Source organism: Trichosurus vulpecula, chromosome 8 (assembly GCF_011100635.1).
Source record: "Trichosurus vulpecula isolate mTriVul1 chromosome 8, mTriVul1.pri, whole genome shotgun sequence".
NCBI classification, from domain to species: Eukaryota; Metazoa; Chordata; class Mammalia; order Diprotodontia; family Phalangeridae; genus Trichosurus; species Trichosurus vulpecula.
The window spans coordinates 79,829,613-79,852,579 of NC_050580.1; the positions used below are offsets into that span (position 1 = coordinate 79,829,613).

A 22,967-nucleotide genomic window follows, 5' to 3' on the forward strand; every position below is an offset into this window, starting at 1 on the left:
TGTTTTAACCAGATACACTTGTTTTTGTGTACAAGTCTTACTTTGTTTATGAAGTTGGGTGAATGATTCTGTTGGCTGTTTCGGTGAGATAATTTGAGGATTTGGGTGAGTTAATGATTACTTGTTAGTATTTTACCCTGCTCGGTACTACATAAAAATAATGCAGGACTTGTCAGGATATCTTAGTCAACTTCCTGTCCAGGGGTTCACAGTAGTGATAGCAGTCAACTTACCTTGTGATGTTAGAAAGCTGAAATGTGGTTTTTTTAATCTATAAGTTTATTAAACTAACTTACTTTGTAAGATTTACCCTGATAATATTCTAACGAATAACTTGATTTTATTTTTTGAATTGGGTAGATTTCAAAGAGCCAGTTTTCCTGTTCTTTCACCATTTCTGGAACTGTTTTGAATCTTGGTTAAGAGGTCAATGGGAGAGTTTTGTTGGATGCATATGAGTGCATTGGTTTGTGTCCTGTCTTCCTATCTCTCTTCTAAACAATATGGCATAATGAACTTTACAATCTCCATTTCAGGTCTTTTTGACCGTCCTCCAGGAGCAGATGATTCCAAGCTCATTGATATTTTTTACCCTGGAGATCAGCAATCCGTGACATTTGGAACCAAGTCTAGAGTAGGACTGGGTGGCATGGAGGCCAAGGTAGGAGGAGAATTGGCTATTGTTAAATTATAAAATAAAATGGTTTTAAATCACTTTATAATGTGTAACGTCATAAATACACTTTTGTGAATGTTTTTTTTTTTTTTAAATTTATTTATTTTTAGTTTACCACACACGGTTCTACATAGTTTTGAGTTCCAGTTTTTCTCCCCTCCCTCCCCCCTCCCTCCCCAAGACGGCATGAAGTCTCATATAACTGTCATGTATAACTTCGCATTGAATTAATTTATGCTCTATTCAAGTCGTGGAGAAGAATTTTGACCAATGGAATGAATCATGAGAAAGAAGAAACAGAACCAAAAAAAAAAAAACAAAAAAAAAACCCAAAACCAAAAACAAAAGAGAAGCAGAAAAGGCGAGCATGTAGTAGTGTGCCTCAGTCTGTATTCAAACTTCGCAGTTCTTTCTCTGAATGAAGATAGCATTCTCCATCGTGAGTCCCCTGGAGTTGTCCTTGCCCCTTTAGGTTGCTGAGAGAAGCGCAGTATGTCAGGGTTGGTCCTCACGGAATCCACATATCTGTGGCTGTGCACAACGTTCTCCTGGCTCTGCTCCGCTTGTGAATGTTTTATATAGGATCCTTCAACTGTCTTTTTAAGAGTCTTAGAGACAGAGAACTCTCTCAGTTTTTACTATGTGCCATTTTTCATAGTAAGATGCATTACTTCATTAAGTTAACGAGATGATCATCACAGTTTGTGGTATTTTAGGTTTTCTACATCTTATTCAGAAAAGAGAAGCTGTCTGTCTAGTCCATTTTGCATATAGAGATCTAAAAATGATCAAATAATCCTATCAAGTAAACGATGCATTAAAAATATACTTATTGACTGCTGCTTCCTGCTACTTCTAAACCTTTCGCGGTATTGGTTCTGACCTCATGACCTGACCGAAACTGCTGCTTCACAAGTTACCAGTGATCTTTAATTGTCAAATCTACCAACCTCTTTTCAGTCCTTATACTTCCTGAACTTTCTGTAGCATTTGACACCATCGACCACCTCCTGGAAGCTCTACTCTGGGTTTTTGTGCCTCTGCCTCTTTCTCAGTCTCTTTTGCTAGATCATAATTCATGTCACATGCACTAACGAGGTCTACATTAAAGTTCTCTCTTTTGTCAACCTCATCATCTCTCTTGGATTCAATGGTTATCTCTGGGTACATGATCCCCAAATCTGTACATGCGCCCTGATTTCTCTCCTAGATCCTACATTGGGGGGTGGAGCCAAGATGGCAGAGTAAAAGCAGGGACTTGCTTGAGCTCTCCCCCAAATCCCTCCAAACACCTGTAAAAATGACTCTAAACGAATTCTAGAGCTACAGAACCCACGAAATGACAGTGAAACAAGTCTTCAGCTCAAGACCTCCTGGATGGTCACTGGGATGGGTCTATTGCACTGTGCTGGGAGCAGAGTGCAGATCAGTGTGGGCTGCACTAGCACAGACCAGGCCTGAGCAGACTGAGTGGAGCAGGCCTCAGGGCACTGAATCACTGAGCTGTGGTGGTTTCCAAACTTCTAAACCCACAAACACCAAAGACAACTTAGCAGGTCAGTAGGAAAATTATGTTGAACCTGGGTGAGAGAAGGGCACAGTCTGGCCCCAGCCTCCAGGGAGGCAGAGGTGGCTGGCAGTGGCAGCACCAGAGCAGCTGCTGCTTCCAGAGCTCCAGGCCCGCAGATGGTGGGGGGAATCAAGTAGCTGATCAGAGCAAGAGTGCAGGGATCTCTTTGCTGGCACTGAGGCAGGATTTTCTTGCTTCGCCTTGCTTGGATCTGGGTCGCAGTCCTGTTTGGTGGTCTTGAGGTGAGGAAGAACTCTGATGTGGCTATGGAGAGGGAGTCCTCCTAGCAGTTCCAGGGCAGAAAAGAGTGCTTGAGGTCACTCACAGATCAGAGCACAGGCCAGTAGAGGGGTAAACAACTCTCCTTGTATCATACCACCTCAGAAGAACTGAAAATTTACAGGTGCCTACAAGTAGCTTGGAAGACAGCAGCACAAAGCCACTGAAGCTTGGGATAGAGCACTCTCCATTCTGGAAGCAGAGTTACACCTGACAAAGAGCTCAAAGGTCAAGTAATTGGCTGGGAAAATGAGCAGACAGTGTAAAAAAAACCTCAGACTATAGAATCTTACTTTGGTCACAAAGAAGACCAAAACATACAGCCAGAAGAAGACAACAAAGTTAAAGATTCTACATCAAAAGCCTCCAAGAAAAATATGGATTGGTTGCAGGCCATGGAAGAGTTCAAAAAGGATTTTGAAAATCAAGTAAGAGAAGTATAGGAAAAATTGGGAAAAGAAATGAGAGCGACGCAAGAAAATCAAGTCCTACATCACCATCACGCCTTTTGAACGTTTTGGACTCAGCTTGTCCACAATAAATCTCATTCTCTTTTCCTATTAATTCACGCCTCTTCTGAATTTTCCTATAACTGTTCAGGGCACAACCATCCTTCCAGGCACCCACGCTAACACCTCAATATCTTCTTGCGGGCCTTATTCTCACCCTGCATAGCCAATCATTGGCCAGTTCTTATTTCTGCCTCCACAGCATCTCTCATATCCATCTCCCTTTATCTACTTATACAGTCTCTACCTTATTCCCAGCCCTCATCACCTGTCCCTGAATTATTGCAATGGTTGTCTACTCACACTGCCTGTCTCAGGACTCTTCTCACTCCGATTTGTCCTCCATGCAGCTACATCTGCATTGTTATTATTGCTTTACTGATACACTGCCAAAGTGGTTCTTTCCTAAAGTGAGAGTCTAGCTATGCCGCGTGTGCGTACACACACACACACACACACACCCCGCCCCTGGCACTACTCAGTAAATTCCAGTAGCTCTCTCTTCACCTTTATGATCAAATAGAAACTTCCCTGTTTGTCACTTAAAGCTCTTCACAAGAAGACGCTTCCTGCCTTCCCAGGTAATAAAGTCACTAATTCATAAAATTGCAAATCATGAACCTACCTTCAAATCCTGGCTGGGAAAATTTTCCCTCAGCTGAGTTCATAGTCCATTATATGATTGGTACCATATTACTTTTTACTTGTTTTATGTGTTTTTTTGGAGTGTTGTTTTTTTTGCAATATTGTGTATGTATTTCCAGGAGTGTATGTCTGACTCCGAAGTTGTGAATTTTTAAAATGAGGATTTCTTTTGTCACTCTGCAGCATCTAGATTAGTCAGTGCCAAAAATTGTGGGTTGGTTGGCTGGCTGGCTGAACCCTGACAAGTTCTAGATCTGTTATCTGGATATTTCTTTCATTAGGTGAAGGCTGCCCTCTGGGCTCTCCAGGGTGGAACCTCTGTTGTGATTGCTAACGGAACTCATCCTAAGGTCTCAGGTCACGTCATTACAGACATCGTAGAGGGGAAAAAAGTTGGCACTTTCTTTTCAGAGGTGAAACCTGCAGGTAAATGGAAATTTGTGAGATCACATAGCTTGTGAATGAATAGCTGACATCCACCTGAATAGACCAAGAGCCCAGAAAAAAGAAATTTGAAGCATTTTGGGCAAAGAAGATGCATTTACTTGATTTTTAAAAATATTAAACACTTTATGATCAATTTCTGAAAACTGCTGGTGGAGTTAATGCTTTAGTAAATTTTCAGTCTGCATACTTTTTCACCAGTCCACTACATGTCATTAGTCCCTCGTGGCTTCTTCTTCTGCTCTACTCAGCAGTATTTCCTGTTCCCGCCAGGTAATTGTTACAAGAATAAAGCACCTGATTTCAGAAAATGATTTCCTAGATAAATACATATTCTGTGGGAAATTAAGTCAAAGTAGAATATAAAGGAGAGACACATCAAATGCAGTGAATTCCTGGGAGTTTATAGCAGTGTTTATTTTAATCCCTGAGTTCATCTATTATTCCCTTTTCCCAGAAAGTAGTTTAGACTGATCCTGGGATGCCAAATGAAATAAGCTGCCCTTCACCATCTTGAGTATCAAGACCACTAGAAAGAATGCTCACCCGAAGATGACCGTGTGTTTCAAATTTGTTTGCAGGCCCTACCGTTGAACAGCAGGGGGAGATGGCTCGATCTGGAGGAAGGACTTTGTCCACTTTGGTGCCTGAGCAGGTGACTTGGTTTTTCCATGTTGCTTCTAGAGAAATAGGGACATTAGCAGGCCTGGTCTTTCCAGTTGGCTCTTCCATTCAGCCTGTGGTCCTTCAGCCAACTCCACATTTCTCCTTAATGCTGTCTTACTGTTTCAGCTACACAGTTTTGATCTTGGTTTGCCTTTCTTGGTTTATGACACAACAGGGCCTGCAGGGTGTAGTGGAAAGAGGGCTGGTCTCAGAACCATGAAGACCCAGATCAAAGTCCTGCCTCTAATGCATATTGGCTTTGTGATGCTGGGCAAGTCATTTAACCTCTCAGTGCTGTAGATAACTTGCCTCAGACTATAGTGCCAGAGGAGATGTCGGTCTGCATTGGGAGAAGACGTTTCCTCCTGTGAATGTGACCTGTACCAGTGATATCACACATCCAGGCCCTCATCCTTTCTTGGCTTTGCCCTGAGTTCTTAATGTTTTTTTCTCAGCTATCTTTGTACTGTTTTCCTTTAAAGATAGAAGCATAATATCCTTTCTATCATTTAGTCATTAAGTTTTGGGGGATGAATGCATAAGGGGAAATTATGAAACTGGAATACTCTGCTTAACTTGGATATTTCCTTACTGTGTCATTGTAGACCATGTAGATTGTCTGTTCCAGCCCAGCAGAAAACATTTTGGTCTTCCCCCAACTTTAGTCAGTCAATCACCAAATAGGTATTAATGGCCTGCTCAGTGCCATGTAAGATGGAGCCTTCGGGAAGCTAGCACAGTGTGACCCGATGGCATCAGGGACAGTGAGGACATCCAAGAAGGACTGAGTTGCCTTCTAGCAGATGGTCACATAAAGCCTTGAGAGTTAGTATGTGTCAGTCACTCAAGAGAAATACCATAGTTTAGGGAAGGGAATGAGGGTTTGGATAACAAATGAAAGCAGGAGGAAGAGCAGAAGGGAACTGTGCCTTGCTGTGGGATGGTCTAAAGTTCTCATCTGGATCTACCAAATTAGCATGGTTGAAGACTTCTATCTTTCTCCACTTTCAAAGCCTACTAAATAAGAATAGTCAAAATAAAAATCTAGAAGCCAAATCTAACATTTCAAAATCAGTATTTTTGTTATTACTGACAACATGTATGAGAGAAAGAATAGCTTCAAATCTAGTGTATTGACTTGGGGTTGGGAAGACCTGGGCTTGACAACCAACTCAGCTCTTTATTAGCCAGGGTAAATGTATTCTCTAAGCTTCAGTTTTCTTGTTTTTTAATTGGGGCTAGTGATAGCACTCACTTTACAGGCCTATTGTGAGGGTCAAATGAGAATTTATATAAAGTACTTTGCAAACCTTAAAGCTGTGTGTAGAGATCAGCTATAGTTATAGAGAGAGGGGTCTAGTGTGTGGAGAGTTAGCTGGCCTTTTAATGAGATGTGTTTCATGCTGGTTACGTGTGCTCCAGGCTTAGGTATGGCATTTGTGTGATTTGTATGTGTACGTTTTGTTGCAATTGCTCACATTTAACAAAGAAAGGGAAAGGAATGTTAAGGAATAAGGGAGGAATAATTGAGGAGAGAGAAGTGAAAAAATGGGAAGGAAAAAATGAATGACATCAGGGGATTGTTGCCAAAGATTGTCGAAATGTTATTTTAGGAGTAGGTTGTCTCATGTTGGTAATGTGAGTGGTGCATTCTTTGTCTCACTGAAGATACTTTTGCTTTTGTTTCCAACTCTCAAACTCCTGCCTTTCTCTCCAGAGAGCAGAGATTATCTACCGTCTTGCTGATCTCCTGACTGACCAGCGGGAAGAGATCCTGTTGGCCAACAAGAAAGACTTGGAAGAGGCAGAGGTTAAAGGTAAACCCTGTGCCCTGAAAATCTATTGCTTAGTAGATGTAATGTCCCGTCCCCCCCATTGGTGTTCTTTTCAAGAAAGGCAAGTCTGTCATGGCAGCAATTGTGCTAAAATTAAAAAAAAAAACTTTTCCAAGAAACACGGAGAAACACTACATTAGTATTTCTATCTGTTTAGGTTGAAAGCTTTGTAGAATTGGTGAACAAAGTCATAGGTTACTATAACCTGTCCCTTTTGTCAGCTGATAAATATTGAATACCTGTAGGGTTTGCAGTTCCATACGAGGTGGTTCATGGTCTATGGCAGTAATGTCAAACTCACATAGAAACAAGGGGAACCAGACTGGACAAAAAGGAACCCAGTGGGCTGCGTACTGACTTAGAAAGCCACATCTTAACATTATTTATGTTGTATTTTTAATTATTTTGTTAAGTGTTTTCCAGTTACATTTTAATCTGGTGTGGTCCACACTTGGAGTGTTGCAGTCTGCATGTTTGACACCTCTGATCTATGAAATAATGGAGGTTTAGGTTCCGCTTGATAGGTCCACAGCCTCTCCCTATCATCCTCTGTCCTGGATCTTCATGAGGTGTGACCGAAGTAATGACTACTTTTGTTAATAGTTAATTGTTTCTGAAAACAAGCATAACCAGACTAACACGACCAATTGAGGATTGTTACTTGAGGAAGGAGGCTAGTACTCAGAATATCTGGGACTCCTCTTTTGTTCAGATCTGTAGGTCATCTTTTTGAATCTCTTTAGTGGTGACAGATTTTAGAGCTGGAAGCCCTTCCCAGTCATTCAACATGATCCCCTTAATGACAGGGAGGTTAAGAGACTACTCTGGGTCTGAGGTTGGTGAGTGGTGGACCTGAGACTTGGAAGACTTACAGATATGCTCATTGAGGTGAGAGCCTTAGGAGAGCTGACTGGGGCACAGTGTACACAGGAGAAAGGAAAAGGGTGTTATCTGTAAATGGGAGTTAGCAGCGTGACTGTGAAAAGAACACTGAACTTAGCTGACAGCTATAATAGAACACTTTAATTTTGTGAAGACTAATACAAATTGATTCTCACAGCAGCTCTCAAACAGAGGTATTTTAGTTATTTTTGTCCCTATTTTGTACATCAGGACACCAGAGCTATGGATGCTTGCTCCTCTGGGTCTTCATGACTGTTCTCTCTGGATTCTCCTCCTGCCTCTCTGAGTACTGCTCAGTCTTGTTTGCTTGGTCATCATTCATATCGCCCCCCCCCCCCAAGGCTCCTCTCTTCTCCCATGCTATTTTGCTTGGTGACCTCATAGCCCCCATAGGTGCCGTTATCTCTACGCAGATGTTTCCCACATCTGTCTCTTGAGCCCTCGCCTTTCTCTGAAACTCCATTATCATATCACCACCTGCTCTTGGTTGCCTCAAGCTTGATGTCCCATAGGCATTTCAAACTAGGCATATTGAAAACAAATATCATTCTCTTTCCCCCAAAACTCACTCTTTCCCAGTTTCCCTGTTAGTGTTGAGAGTATTGCTGTCCTTCTGGTCACATGGGTTCACAACCTCATTGTCCTCCTGGCTTCTTCCCACTGGCTCATCCCATGTTTCTAATCCATTGCCAAATCTTGTAATTTCTTTTTCTACACAACTTTCCTCTTTTTGCTACACTACCCGAGTTCAGGCCCTCATCATTTCTCATTTGAACACTTTCTGCCTAGTTCTCTCCCTGTGCTGCTGCCAAAACAAAGTGATTTTTCTTTTTTTTTCTTCTTTTAAAAATTTTTTTAAAATTTATTTATTTTTAGTTTTCAACATTTACTTCCATAAGTTTTAAATTTTCTCCGCCTCCCTCCCTTCCCTCCTCCCCAAGATGGCATGCAATCTGATATAGGCTTGGCATATATATTCTTATTAGGCATATTTTCACATTAGTTATGTTGTATAGAAGAATTAGAATGAATGAGAGGAATCATGAGAAAGAAAAAACAAAACAAAACAGAACAAAACAAAAAAACACAGAGCAAATAGTATACTTCAGTCTGGATTCAGACTCCATATTTCTTTCTCTAGATGGGATGGCATTTCATGAGTCTTTTGCAGTTATTTTAGATCTTTGCATTGCTGAGAATAGCAAAGTCTATCAAAGTCAGTCATCGCAGAGTGTGGCTGTAACTGTGTACAATGTACTCCTGGTTCTACTCACTTCACTCAGCATCAGTTCATGTAAGTCCAAGTTTTTCTGAAGTCTGTCTGCTCATCATTTCTTATAGTACAGCAGTATTCCATTACATTTCTATACCACAACTTGTTCAGCCATTCCCCAATTCATGAGCATCCCCTCAATTTCCAGTTCTTGGCCACCACAAAGAGAGCTGTTATGTTTTTGCACATGTGGGTCCTTTTCCCTTTTCTATGATCTCTTTGGGATACAGCCCTGGAAGTGGTGTTGCTGGGTCAAAGGGTATGCACATTTTTATAGCCCTTTAGGCATAGTTCCAAATTGCTCTCCAGAATTATTGAATCAGTTTACAACTCCACCAACAATGCATTAGTGTTCCAATTTTCCCACCTCTTCTCCAGCATTTAGAATTTTCCTGCTTTGTCATGTTATTCAATCTGATAGATATAATGTGGTACCTGAGTTATTTTGATTTGCATTTCTCTAATCAATAGTGATTTAAAGTATTTCTTCATATGGCTATAGATGGCTTTAATTTCTTCCTCTGAAAACTGCCGGTTCATATCCTTTGGCCATTTATCAGTTGGGGAATGATGTGTATTCCTATAAATTTGACTCAGTTCTCTATATTTTAGAAATGAGGCCTTTATCAGAGACATTGGTTGTAAAAATTCTTTTCCAGTTTTCTGCTTCCCTCATAATTTTGGTTGCATTGGCCAACAAACTGATTTTTCTAAGACATAGGTCTGATCAAATCACACTGAACCTCATTAAACACCAGTGGCTTCCTGTTTTGTCGTTCTGTTGTTTGGTTGTGTCCAAATCTTCATGACCCCGTGATCCATAGTTCGCCAGGCCCTTCTGTCCTCTGTTCTCTCTTGAAGTCTGTCCAAGCTCACATTCTTTGCTTCATGACACTATCTATCCACCTCATCCTCTCTTGTCCCTTTTTCCTTTTGCCTTCAGTCTTTCCCAACAGCAGCCTTATCCGCTGAGTCCCATCTTCTCATTATGTGGCCAAAGCATTTAAGCTTCAGCTTCAGTATTTGACTTTCCAGTGAACAGTCTGAATTATTTTTTTAAATTTTATTTTTAATTTATGAAGTAAAACAAGCATTTCCACAACATAGTAGAATTAAGAATAAGATAATTGCACATGAAACTGCAAATCTGTTAGGTACAACTTGTGCCTTTTAAATATATAATCAAGTTATCATGTAAATTTATTTTTTTAACCTTTTTTTCTTTCCTCCCCCTTGCCCCGAAATGGCTATCATTACACACAAATTATGTGTGTGTGTATAAAATCATTCTATATATACTTCAGTTCTTCCTCTGAATGCAGATAATGACTTCTTTCATATGTCCTTTGTAGTTAATTTGGGTATTTATAATAGTCAAAATAACTTAGTCCCTTAAAGTTGTTTTTAAAACAATATTGCTGTTACTGTAGACAACTTTCTCTCAGTTCTGCTCATTTCATTCTTCATTATCTATGTATTTCTAAAGTCAATGAGCTTTTCTTATAGCACAATAGTATTCCATCATGATTGTGTACCCCAACTTGTTCAAGCCATTCCCCAACTGACAGGCATCCCTGCAATTTTCAGTTCTTTGCCACCACAGAGAGAGCTGCTATAAATATTTTAGAACATATAGGTTCTTTTCCTTTCTCCCTAATCATCTTTGGAAATAGACCTAGTAGTGGTATTGCTGGGTAAAAGGTATCGTTTTACACCTATCAGACTGGCTAAAATGATTGAAGGAGAAAGTGACAAATGTTAGAGGGGAAATTGGTTCATTAATTCATTGTTGGTGGATCTGTGAACTGATTGAACAATTTTGGAGAGCAATCTGAAATTGAGTTAATTTCTTTTAAGTATTGACTGATTTGATCTCCTTGCTGTCCACCATACTCTCAAAAGTCTTATCCAGCACAATTTGAAAGTGTGAATTTGAAGATGGCGGCTGGAAAGCAGTGAGCTCCCTGCCAAGTCCCTCCAAAAACCTATAAAAATGACTCTGAACCAATTCTAGAATTGCAGAACCCACAAAACAGCAGAGGGAAGCAGGGCTCCAGCCCAGGACAGCCTGGATGGTCTCTGGGTGAGGTCTATCCCACATGGAGCTGGGAGCAGAGCAGAGCCCAGCGTGAGTTGCTCGGACCAACCAGACCAGGAGCCAGGCGGAGCGGGCCCTAGCACCCTGAATCAGTGGGCTGCAGCAGTTACCAGACTTCTCAACCCACAAACACCAAAGACAGAGGAGAAGGTTAGTGGGAAAAGCTGCAGGAGTGGAAGGAGTTCACAGTTCGGCCACCGCCCCTGGGGCAGCGGAGGTGGGGCAGCTACAGCTGCTGTTGCTTCTGGCCCCAGGCCACCTGGTGGGAGGAATTAAGTGGCGGATCAAAGCAGGAGTGCACAGCATGCTGAAGATCTAAGTCCAGTCCGGGTTGGGGGTTCTTGGGGAAGGAGGAGTGCTGGTGTGGCAGAGCTGGCGCATCCCCCCCCCCCCCAAACATGGAGCATAGAACTCTTTAGTCTACAAGCAGTCACACCCCGCTGAAAAACTCAAGGGGTCAAGTTAGCTGTTTGAGAATACGGCCAGGCAGCTAAAACACACCCAGATTCAGTCTCAGACTTTGGATTCTTTCTTTGGTGACAAAGAAGACCAAAACATACAGCCTAAAGAAGTCAACAAAGTGCAAGAGCCTACACCAAAAGCCTCCAAGAAAAACATGAACTGGTCCCAGACCATGGAAGAGCTCAAAAAGGATTTGCAAAAGCAAGTTAGAGAAGTAGGGGAAAAATTGGGAAGAGAAATGAGAAGGATGAGAGAAAACCATGAAAAACAAGTCAATGACTCGCTAAAGGAGACCCAAAAATATACTGAAAAATACACTGAAGAAAACAACACCTTAAAAAATAGACTAACTCAAATGGCAAAAGAGCTCCAAAAAGCCAATGAGGAGAAGAATGCCTTGAAAGGCAGAATTAGCCAAATGGAAAAGAAGGTCCAAAAGACCACTGAAGAAAATAGGCCTGTGTTGAATTGCTTGCCTTCATAGGGAGGGTGGGTAGGAAGGGAAGAGGGGAGAGAATTTGGAACTCAAAGTTTTAAAAACAGATGTTCAAAAACAAAACAAAACAAAGTTTTTGCATGCAACTAGAAAATAAGATACACAGGCAATGGGGCATAGAAATTTATCTTGCCCTACAAGAAAGGAAGGGAAATGGGGATGGGAGGGGAGTGGGGTGACAGAAGGGAGGGCTGACTGGGGAACAGGGCAACCAGAATATATGTCATCTTGGAGTGGGGGGGAGTGTAGAAATGGGGAGAAAATTTGTAAATCAAACACTTGTGAAAATCAATGCTGAAAACTAAATATGTTAAATAAATTTAAAAGAAAATGTCAATTCTGTGAGGTTCACCTTTCCTTATATTCCAGCTTTCACAGCCATACGTTGTGCTCCTGGAAAAACCATAATTTTGACTACAATGGATCTTTGTTGACAAGGTAGTGCCAAGGTAATGTCTCTCTTTTTAGTATGCTGTCCAGATTTGCCATTAGGACAGCTAGGTGACACAGTGGATAGCTCTGGGCCAGTCACGAAGACATGAGTTCAAATCCAGCCTCAGACACTTACTAGTTATGTGACCCTGGGCAAGTCACTTAACCCTGTTTGTCTCTGTTTCCTCATTGTAAATTGAGCTAGAGAAAGACATGATAAACTACTCTAGTATCTTTGCCAAGAAAACCCCAAATGGGGTCATGAAGAGTCAGGCACAACTGAACAACAACCAGATTTGCCGTAGTTTTCCTTCCAAGGAGCAAGTGTCTTTTAATTTCATGGCTGCAGTTGCCATCTGAAGTGATCTTGGAACCTAAGAATATAAAATCCGACATTACTTCCATTTTTTCCTCTGTATTTGCTAGGAAGTGATGGGACCAGTGCCAAGATCTTAGTTATTTCAATATTAAGCTTCAAGTCAGCTTTTATACTCTTCTTTTTCACTCTCATCAAGAGGCTTCTTAATTCCTCTTCATTTTCTGCCGTCAGAGTGGTATCATCTGCATATATACAATTGTTGATATTTCTCCCAGTAGCCTTAATTCTGGCTTTGGATTAGTCCAGCCTGGCATTTCACATGATGTTTATACATTCAATGTATATATTCACGTGATGATATTTCACCTGATGTATAATCTTAAACCAGTCAGTTGTTCCATGTTCGTTTCTAACTGTTGCTTCTTGGCCTATGTACAGGTTTTTCAGGAGACGAGTAAAATGATTTAGTACTCCCATCTCTTTGGGGACTTACCACATTTTGTTATGATCCACACAGTCAAAGGCTTTGGTATAGTCAACGAAGCAGAAATTGATGGTTTTCTGGAACTCCCTTGTTTTCTCCATTGTCCAGTGATTGTCGGCAATTTGGTCTCTAGTTCTTCTGCCTCTTTGAAAACCAGCCTGTTCTTATGATACATGTCAGTTCACATGTCTTTGAAGCCTAGGTTGCAGGATCTTAAGCGTAATCTGCTGATGTGTGAAATGAGTGCCACTGTTTGGTAATTTGAACATTCTTGGCATTGCTCTTCTTTGGGATTCAGATGTAAACCGACCTTTTCCAATCCAGCGGCCACTGCTGAGTCTTCCAGTTCGTTAGCATATTGAGTGCAGCACCTTAACAGCAGCATCTTTTAGGATTTTCAGTAGCTCAGCTGGAGTTTCATCACCTCTATTAGCCTTATTTTTATAAGTGCTTCCTCAGTCCCAGTTGGCTTTATTCTCCGGGATGTCTGGCTCTAGATCAATGACCACACCATTGTGATTATCGGTGATGCTAAATTCTTTTTTTGTATAGTTCTTTTTTGTATTTTTGCCTCTTCTTAATCTCTTTCTGCTTCTGTTAAGCTCTTACCATATTTGTCTTTTATCGTGCCCATTTTTGCATGAAATGTTCCCTTGATATCTCTCAGTTTTCCTGAAGAGATTTCATCTTTCCTGTTCTGTTGTTTTCTTCTGTTTCTTTGCTGTTCTCTGAAATTCTGCATTTAGCTGGGTATATCTTTCCCTTTCCCTTTCCTTCTCTTCTTTTACTGCTACCCCTAGATCAAATAGAAATTCCTCTACTTAGCATTCAAAGCTCTGCACAGCGTGGTCCTTTCCTATCTTTCCAGTCTTTGCACACCACTCTCTTCCCTGCACTGCAGTCTAGCCATGCTGGCTGTTCTTCACACACACAACTCCATCTCTTTTCTCCGTGGCTGTCCCCCATGGCTGGAATGCTCTCCCTCCTAACTCCTGCCTCCTCCAGGAGTCCTCTCCTATTCCCCTCAGCAACTGGCACCTTCCCCTTCAAGTCTGTCTTCCACCTAGTCTATATGCATTTTGAATATGCTTTTTTATGTACTTGTTGTTTCCTCCCATTAGAATGTAAGCTCCTGGAGGGCAAAGATTGGTTTTGTTTTTTCTTTGTATCTGCATTGCTTAGCACAGTGCCTAGCACATAGCAAGCAGTACGTGTTAACTGACTGACCCAGAGACAGACCTTTGGCTGGAGTGGATGGTAGGGGAAGATAGTAAGAAAGGGTGGGAACCCCAAGGAGCAGGACTAGAGGAGGAACCAGCCAGATTCTAAGGGGAGTCGAACAGAGCCAACTTGGAAGAAACTTTTTAAGTTTGAAGAAAATCCTTAGTATGTGTCCTGGCTATTTTATCCTGCTGTACTTCCTGCAGGAGACAGGACAGGGCTGATGAAAGGAGCAGACTTACAAATCTGGGGGCACAGACTTTAGGAGGGGATGTCCCCTCTCCTTCCTAGGGGTGCAGCAGAAGGCTTCCTCTGGACAGGGGAACTGGACCACACTAGGGTCAGCTTTGGCTTTTCTGATCTGTCTACATCATGGCAATTTAGAAGAATTAAACCTGTCCTGCTCAAGCAGGAAATGCATTGGGCAGAACCCAGACTGAAAGTTAGAGATTCAGCAAAATAAGGTTTTTAATGGCTGCTTAAGTGAAGTGTAGCCGTTGTTTTGCTAGTATTTTTGGATTTGAAAATATGATTGAGATACCAGCTACTGTTTTTATTCTTCACTTTCCTGCCTTTAATTTTCTTAGATTTTAATCAGAATTTATCTTGTGAAATGTTTGTAAAGAACATAAAAAATTAAAATTTTAAAATATCTCCCAGAAAGTATAGGATAAGCCATAGAATTGAATAGAAAGCATAATCTTAAACTTAAGTTTGTGGGTTTCTTCTATGGAGCCGAGATTCTCAGCAGCTGACTCCTGTCTCACAAAGACTTTATCTTGACAGTGTTTGAAAGCGCGGTGCTCTCTGTAGCCAGCAGGTGTCGCTGCAACATAACCTACACTGTAGAGTTGCCGAGAATGTACTTTATGAACCTTTTGATCAAGCCACAGACCTGGCTGAGAGCTAAAGTAGGGTGATGCTTATGCTATGTGTGAGCAGTGTGTCTTATGCAGGTTTTTTTCATCTTGTCCAGTGAAAACAGCATTTGCTGTGAAATAAAGACCTGGGTTTCTATCTTACTTATGTATTGGCCAATATTACTTACTTTAATAAGCATATTTACCTATAGTTGTACTGATTCAGAATAAATCAATAAATAGGATAGGATTTAATATTAAAATAATAGAGAATGAAGCTTTCAGTAAAGTCCACTCTCTTAACCTCCCATTACAATGGAAACATTTTTATTGTGATTTTTTCTTTTGCAAACTATACTCTCCTTTTCATTGAAGATTGTTTCTCAAAGAATTATTAAATTGTTTATATTTTTGCTTTTACAAACAGAGATGTCGTATTTTCGTGAGATCATAGATTTGTAGCTGGCAAGGATCTTAGACCGTCTAGTGCAACCCCTTACATTACAGATGAGGAAGCCTTAGATATAGGCATTCAAGTGATATGATCATAGTAGTAGTAAATGGCCAAGCCCAGAGCCTCACTCAAACCTTCTACTTTCATGTTTTCAGAACAATGCAGGGTTGCTTTCACCTTGATCTTTAGGTTCTGTTTACACCCAAATTAGCAATATTTAATATAGGAATTTTTCTTTCTTGGCACTGAGCCAGGAGTCTGAGGGATGGCTTCTTCCTTAATCTGATTTCCTTTTCTTTTCTTTTCCAGCTTTGTCTTATTTTACAACTCCCTCCTCCCCGCCGCCTCCTCTGCTATTTATTCTGTGCTCTAGCCAGACCAGCCTCTGTCTTCTGATCATTCACCACTGGAGGTCAGAACTAGGAGCAGTGGGTGGACTTTACAAAGAGGCCGATTGAAGCTTAATGTCAGGAAAATTTTCATGACCCTCAGAACTATGCAGACATAGGATGAGGTGCCTTGGGGGGGGGGGGGCGGTCTTCAAAAAGAAGTCTGTCTGGTGCCTTGTCCGGGGGAACCTTGTTTGTGTATAGATTGACCTAGATGACCTCTGTGGCTCTTTTTGACGCTGGGTTTTTTGTAATTCTTGAATATGTCATGTTCATTCTGTGCTCTTCACTATGTCTAAGATGTTGTTCTCTCTCTTCCTGACTCTTTGATTCCTACTTGAACCTAAAAGCCTAAGTCAGTGATGAAGTCAAGCCACCTCATCTAGGAAGGTTTCTTATATTCAGTGTGTATGGCCAACAACTCTGCCCCATGACATCCTGCATGTTTAATTTTGCCTTCTCTAACATGCTGGCTATGCATTGTAGTATCTGCTTTTATGTCTTATTGTCTCATGAGTCTGAAAGCTCCCAGAGGTCAGAAATTCCATCTTAATTAAATTTTACAATACCTCAATACATGCTCTGCCCCCAGTAACAACATAATTTTTATTTCTTAAACTGAAGTATGTTCTTAAGCCTGTCACATTCTAGAAATACTAAATTACTGAAAGAATTGAATAGGTGTGAATTCTAGGTTGTAATGCTAACATAACTAAATTAACTAATCAAAAACTGTCATAGAGTGGCTGAGATTTTGATGTTTTGGTTGTTTATATCTGATGGCTACTGAGGAGAAGCAAGGGAAAATGGGCTCCTGATATATCCCAGGATTGAATGGAATATTGAGTGAGGCTCATAAATGCCTTGGATCCTTCCAGTCTATTTGCCTGTGACAGCAAAAATGCAAAACTAGCAAAGGCAAAAGGGGTTGAAAGACTGTTCTGGTGAATGTTTCTTACCTACTACCTTGGCAATACTGAAATCATACAGGGAAACAAAATTGACTTATGAACAAAACTTTAAATTGTAAAGCTACAAATTTTCACATTCTGTAATTAACTGTTAGTAAATTTTAATTTGTGGTTGCAAATACTCTCCTTAGAAATTTGCTAATTTATTATTAACCCTTCATACTTACTCTTTTCTTATTCCAGGGAGAGTAGCATCTCCTTTGCTGAAACGATTGAGCTTGTCTACATCTAAATTGAATAGTCTGGCCATTGGATTACGTCAGATTGCTGCTTCCTCCCGGGACAGTGTTGGGCGTGTCTTGCGAAGAACAAGAATTGCAAAAGATTTGGAACTAGAGCAAGTTACTGTCCCAATTGGAGTTCTTTTGGTGATTTTTGAATCCCGCCCTGATTGTCTTCCCCAGGTATGTAGCAGTGACACCCTGTTTACTGCTCTTTGACCCAAGCATTTTCAAGATTTGACATTGATTTCCTTAGAAGAGGCTTTTCAAGATTTCATTCTCAGATCTTCCTTTGTCACTTTTGTCAGTATTTCTGTTATGTTTCTCTAATTTTGACTTGGTACCTATCACATGTACTAACTGATAGAAAGTTAGAATGGAAGTAGTCACCTGAGGTCACACAGTAACATACGAAACATTATTAGACACTTTAGTACTTAACTTTCCTGACCAATTCGATCTTTAGTATTTCAGTGCCCCTGATCTTTACATCTGGTGTTGCCCATCTTGACAAAGGGACTATTTTAAGTAACAAAATGCCTGACTAGATGCAGAATTTATGTTTAAAAGAGCTTCAATAAATGGATGAAAAAGATGGAACATGGGCTTACTCAAGTAGATTTCAGAATCATACTGGTTGTCAGTAGTGTTCATGTGATCCTAATGGTAAAGACATTAACTCCAGGAAGGGCCCAGTAATCTTAAAGGCATTCTCTGCTTCTGTTAGCTTAAGCCTTCCAGAGAAAGTCTCTCTGCTGCACAGCCCAGCAGACTGATAGCAACTCTTCTATAAGTATTCCAGCCCCAAGATAGCAGGAGGTTTAATTGCTATGAGATAAAAGGGCAACCACAGTGTCCCATAGAATCCTACAACTGATGTACCTAGTGTTATTTCCTAGAATTCCTGACATAGAAGGGATATCAAAGATCTAGTTTAGCTGTAGCATGTCACTAAAATCCTCCCCAAAGTGTTCTTGATAAGTGACCATCCAGGTAGTTATTGCTGAGACTTCCAGTATGGAGGAGTCCATTACCATCCTGAGCTACCTGAGCTACTTTAGCACACTTTACATGCTTGGGAAGTTTTGCCTGACATCTGCCTGACTGTACCCCCACGACCTCTATCCATTGTCCTCTGGGATCAGGTAGAATTCCTTCCCTTCAGATGGTGAAGATTAGCATCATGTCTCTACCACTCTCTGCCCTCAAATGCTTCTTTTCCAGGTTCTATTTCCAGTTCCTTTAATTATCCAAGATTTTCTTCAGCCAATCTATGTCCTCCTTAAAGTGTGGTGCCCAAAACTGAACCTAACTCTCCACACGTGGTCCAGTGAAAGTAGAGTCCTAGGGAACCACCATTTCCTTTGTTCTGGTCACTCTTCCTCTCAGTGAGGTCTAGATAGCTTTAGCTTTTTTTTTTTTTTTTGCCATTTCTCATTAAAATTCACACATCATCGCCATGGTTTTTGTTTGTGTAGCTACACCTTCCTGGCCTATACTTGTGAAGTTGAATTTTTGCATCCAAATATATGACTGTACATTTGATTTTCTTAGGTGTGGTCCATTTTTCTAGCTTGCCAAGTTAGTTTTGGATCTTCAGCTGTTGTCTGGCACATTAGCTGTGCCTCCCAGCTTTATATAAATGTGCTAACTTGGCAACCAAGACTTCTGTAGATTTACCCAAGTGACTGATAAAAATGTTGGTGGGACAGGACCAAGCACAGTATCTGAGGCGTTCCACTAAAGACCAGCCCTCCAATTTGACACTGACCCATTAATGACTCTTCTTTAGAGAAGATCATTTAGCTGGTTCTAAATCCATCTAATTTTATTACCATCTAGCCCAGATTTCTCCATGTTACAGAGATGGCATAAGAACTTTCATCGAAAGATTTTGTAAATGCTAAATCTTCCACTTGTATAGCATTCCTTGATTTACCAGTCTGGTTATTCTGTCAGAAAAGGAAATGAGGCTAATGTGGCATAATCAGTTTTGATGAAGCCATGTTCTCTTTTAGTGATTCGGCGTTTCCCTTTTTATCTGCTCACAAACCATTCCTTTAATTTTGTACACTACAACATTGCCAGGAATAGAAGTCAAACTCACTAACCCTTTCCAGATTTCACTCACTTCCCTTTTCTAAGATTGGGGCATTTCCTCTTCTAGTCCCTTGGCAGCTCTTTTCTGCTCCGAGATCTTTAGAAGGCACCAGCAGTGGCTCAGCAGCAGTATCTGTTATTCCTTTTAGTACCGTAAGATGTAGCTCATCTGGGCCTGGGAATTCCTATTCATTAAGGACAGCTCTGACAGCTCTGTTTTCTCTTACCACTCCCTCAGATATTTTGAGTTTCCTCCACTCCTGGTTTTGTTTTGTTTTAATAAGTTTTTATTGATTTTTTTAACATTACCAAAATTTCCCTCAGATTGCCTCTAAGAGAGCTGTGACATATACCAAATAATACTCTAGAAATAAAAGTAAGGAAGGAAAATCACCAAAACCGATCAGTATGTTGAAAAAGTCTGAAAATAGGAGCCGTTTATCTCTCTCATGGACCTCCCCCAATTGCAGAGCTGTGGAATGAGGTTGTCTTCTCTTATCTCTTCTTCATAGCCTTGCCTGTTCTCTGTGATTTTGTAGCATTCGTTTTTTGTTTGTGTGTGGTTCTTTCTGTTTACATGGTAGTATTATGTATATTTTCTTTTTTTTTTTGTCCTTCACATTCTTTGCACTTGGGGAAGGCTAAGTTCATCCACGGATCCATTGTATACTCCTTAGACTCTTTAAATTGTTGCAGTAAAATCCACTCTTCTACCTCATCCTGGCAAGGATCCTGTGTCCTCTGTTAGTTGAAGTCCTGCCTGTGGGTCTCAGAGACCCAAGTCTCTACTTGGGTCACTGCATTGTCCATTATGTATCCAGGCTATTTTTTACCCAGATGACCAATTATTTTATAGAAGTCATAGGAATTCTCTCTGAGCTATCTAGAAAGTTTTTTTGGCAAAGTCCTTGGCCTTATGCTGAACTACCACCACAAGTGATTCTTCATCTTGAGGTGTTCATAAAACCATCAAGTCAGGATGTTTTGGACACCTTTGCAATAAATATACCACTTCCTCTTGAACATCATTATGGCCAGCATCATTAAAACATAAAACAGAATGGCTAATCCTTAAGTCTAGTCTGGTGAATCTTTCTATTTCCACAAGTGTGAGCTGGAGCATACCTCACCAAAGAAATGATACTCTAGTTATCCAGGGACTGGCAGGTTCTCTCCTCTCTTCTCCCTGTATTCATATTAAACTGTGGCGAATTATCTAAGATTCACAAAACATGTATCCAGGTGGCTCTGTACCACTCACACTGGTAAAGCTGCGGCCCAGTCATTTACATTGGGGATATGACCTCTGATGGTTGTCCTCTAAGCTCTCCTGGGTGTGGTGCTAGAAAGGTTACTGTTTACACAAAAGAGAATCTTGGGGAATTCTTGTTTCAGTTTACTTGGATAATATTGAGCTGCTGCTGTTTGTCCCAACAGTCTCTCCTTTGATCTTTAGGTGGCTGCCTTAGCTATTGCAAGTGGCAACGGCTTGCTTCTGAAAGGAGGAAAAGAGGCAGCCCACAGCAACCGAATTCTGCATCATCTAACCCAGGAGGCGCTCTCCCTCCACGGGGTCAGGGACGCGGTGCAGCTGGTAGGTTTGCAGGCATGCATTAAGGAACAACAGGAAGAAAATCTCGGGTGTATTAGAGATGAATGAGGAGGGCGGGCTGGGCATGACGTTTAGGCATGCATGGAGGTAGGCTTTATTTCTTCAAACCAGTCTTGACTGAGTGACATATTGATTTCATGCGTAGAGGGATTTTGCTAGACGCCAAAGATAGAGAGGGTTTAGGCATTTTCCTTTCCTTCAAGAGGTTAATAATCTAATTAAATATATGGGGTACATACATAAAATAACTTAAAAATAACACATGCTATGCTAAAAAAAATTTAACAACTAGCTGTTAATGGCACTTTAAGTTTTTGCAAAGCTCAGTACAAACTTTATCTCATTTGATCCTTACAACAGACCTGCAAGATAGGCACTATGGTTATCGCCATTTTAAAGATGAGAAAACTCAGACCGAGGTAGAGAGGTTAAGTGACTTGCCCAGTCATAGAGCAAGTACAGTGCCTGAGGCAGGGATTTGAACTTGGGTCTCCCTGAGTCCATGTGCAGCACTCTTATACTGGGCCACTGCTAAGAGAATGCTATAGGCAGCATGTGCCATGCTATGTAAGAGAAGGAAGTGATTGTGGAGAACTGAGACAATCCAGAAAGGTTTATAGGGTGTGGGACTTGAGTGCCTCTGGATGGGACCAATGAGAGGAGGTGATGGAGAGTGACGGGGGTAGGCCTGTAGCCTGGAGTTTGGTGTCCTGAAGAGAATGGAGGCAGGGGCAACAGTGGATGCATCGCTAGCAAGGCCTCCAGTCACCAGCCCCCGCTCTGACTCCTTTGCCCATCGCCTGGTAATGCTGATGTTATAGGATCTGGTCTTACTTTCCTCATCTTCTAAGTGAGAAAAATAATGTCAGCACGGTACAGTAGACCTGGGTTTGAATCTTGGGTCAGTTCCACGACTATTTTTGTGGCCTTGGGCTTGTTTCCTCAGCTGCCAAAAAAAATGGGGTTATTCTAGAATTTTGTAGCTAAGTAATATCTAAGTTCTGAGCCTGAATTTCGTAGCCTTTTTTGTGTTCTGGACCCCTTTGGCAGGTTACCTGTCTCAGAATAATGTTTTTAAATACTTAAAAACACAAAGGAAATCAGTCATATTGAGCTATAGTTTTCAGAATGTTCCAAAAAACCAAGTTTGTGGGCCCTAGGTAAGGACTGCTGCTTTATTCTCTACATCTTATGATCCTAGGACTTATTACTAGTTGTGTGACCATGGGCAGCATTGAAAGCCCTGCCCAACCGGGCTCCTTTCTTCTGCCACTCCAGTTTGATTTCATAGCATTTCTCCCTTCCCAGCATTTACACTGGCCTTCTATCTTCCCTGTGGGTGGTGCTCCATCTACCCCAGGGACCTCCATATTTGGCGTACACTATGCCATACACTCTCTCTTCTTCTCCAAGTCTTAGACTCTGGAGCTTCCTTGAGAGCCTGGTGGAGGAGCCACCAGGGACAGGAGCCCTTCCTCGAGCTCCCAGTGATTTTTATCACCTTCTTCTTCTTGAAACTGCTTTGTTATATACGTTGCGTTTACTTGGTTGTGCACATCTTTTCTCACCACCACCACCAGTCCAGTAAAATGGAAGCTCCATAAGGGCAGGCACTGTTTCATCTTCCATGTTTGTGTTCCTAGTGCCTTGTACCCATCAGTGCCCAAAATGGGAAAATTTGGAGAAGCAATAATTTTGTGGAAAATGCCATTGGCAATGTGGGAATAGAGTTTAGGAGAGAAATCTGAGAGTCATTTACAAAGGAGGATGCTTGATTTGTGAGACCTGATGAGATCACTGAAGACAGAGTATAGAAAGGAAAGACAAGTAAGGCTGGGATCGAGCTTTGGGGATGTGTATGCTTAGTGGTGAGTGTAGGGAAATGACTCAGAAAAGTGGACTGAGAAGGAATGGTCAGGTCAGTGAGAGGGAAACTGGGAATGCTTTGCCATGGAAGCTGTGTGACGGGGGAGGTGTTGGAGGGTCTGAGAAGCTGCAGAAAGAAGTAGAACCCTGAGAAGGGGGCCAGCTGACACCTCTGCCTTCCC

At 41.3% G+C, this 22,967-nt stretch overlaps 1 protein-coding gene across 2 annotated transcripts in view; it reads left to right on the forward strand.

Moving 5' to 3' along the window:
* ALDH18A1 (aldehyde dehydrogenase 18 family member A1) overlaps nucleotides 1-22,967 on the forward strand; it is a 67,125-nt gene that overhangs the window by 34,947 nt on the left and 9,211 nt on the right. For both annotated transcript variants that reach the window (XM_036769481.1, XM_036769480.1), the window contains exons 8-13: nucleotides 537-661; nucleotides 3,961-4,105; nucleotides 4,705-4,778; nucleotides 6,507-6,606; nucleotides 17,170-17,390; nucleotides 20,764-20,901. In XM_036769481.1, the coding sequence (XP_036625376.1) occupies nucleotides 537-661; nucleotides 3,961-4,105; nucleotides 4,705-4,778; nucleotides 6,507-6,606; nucleotides 17,170-17,390; nucleotides 20,764-20,901 (803 nt within the window). The remainder of the gene's footprint in view (nucleotides 1-536; nucleotides 662-3,960; nucleotides 4,106-4,704; nucleotides 4,779-6,506; nucleotides 6,607-17,169; nucleotides 17,391-20,763; nucleotides 20,902-22,967) is intronic.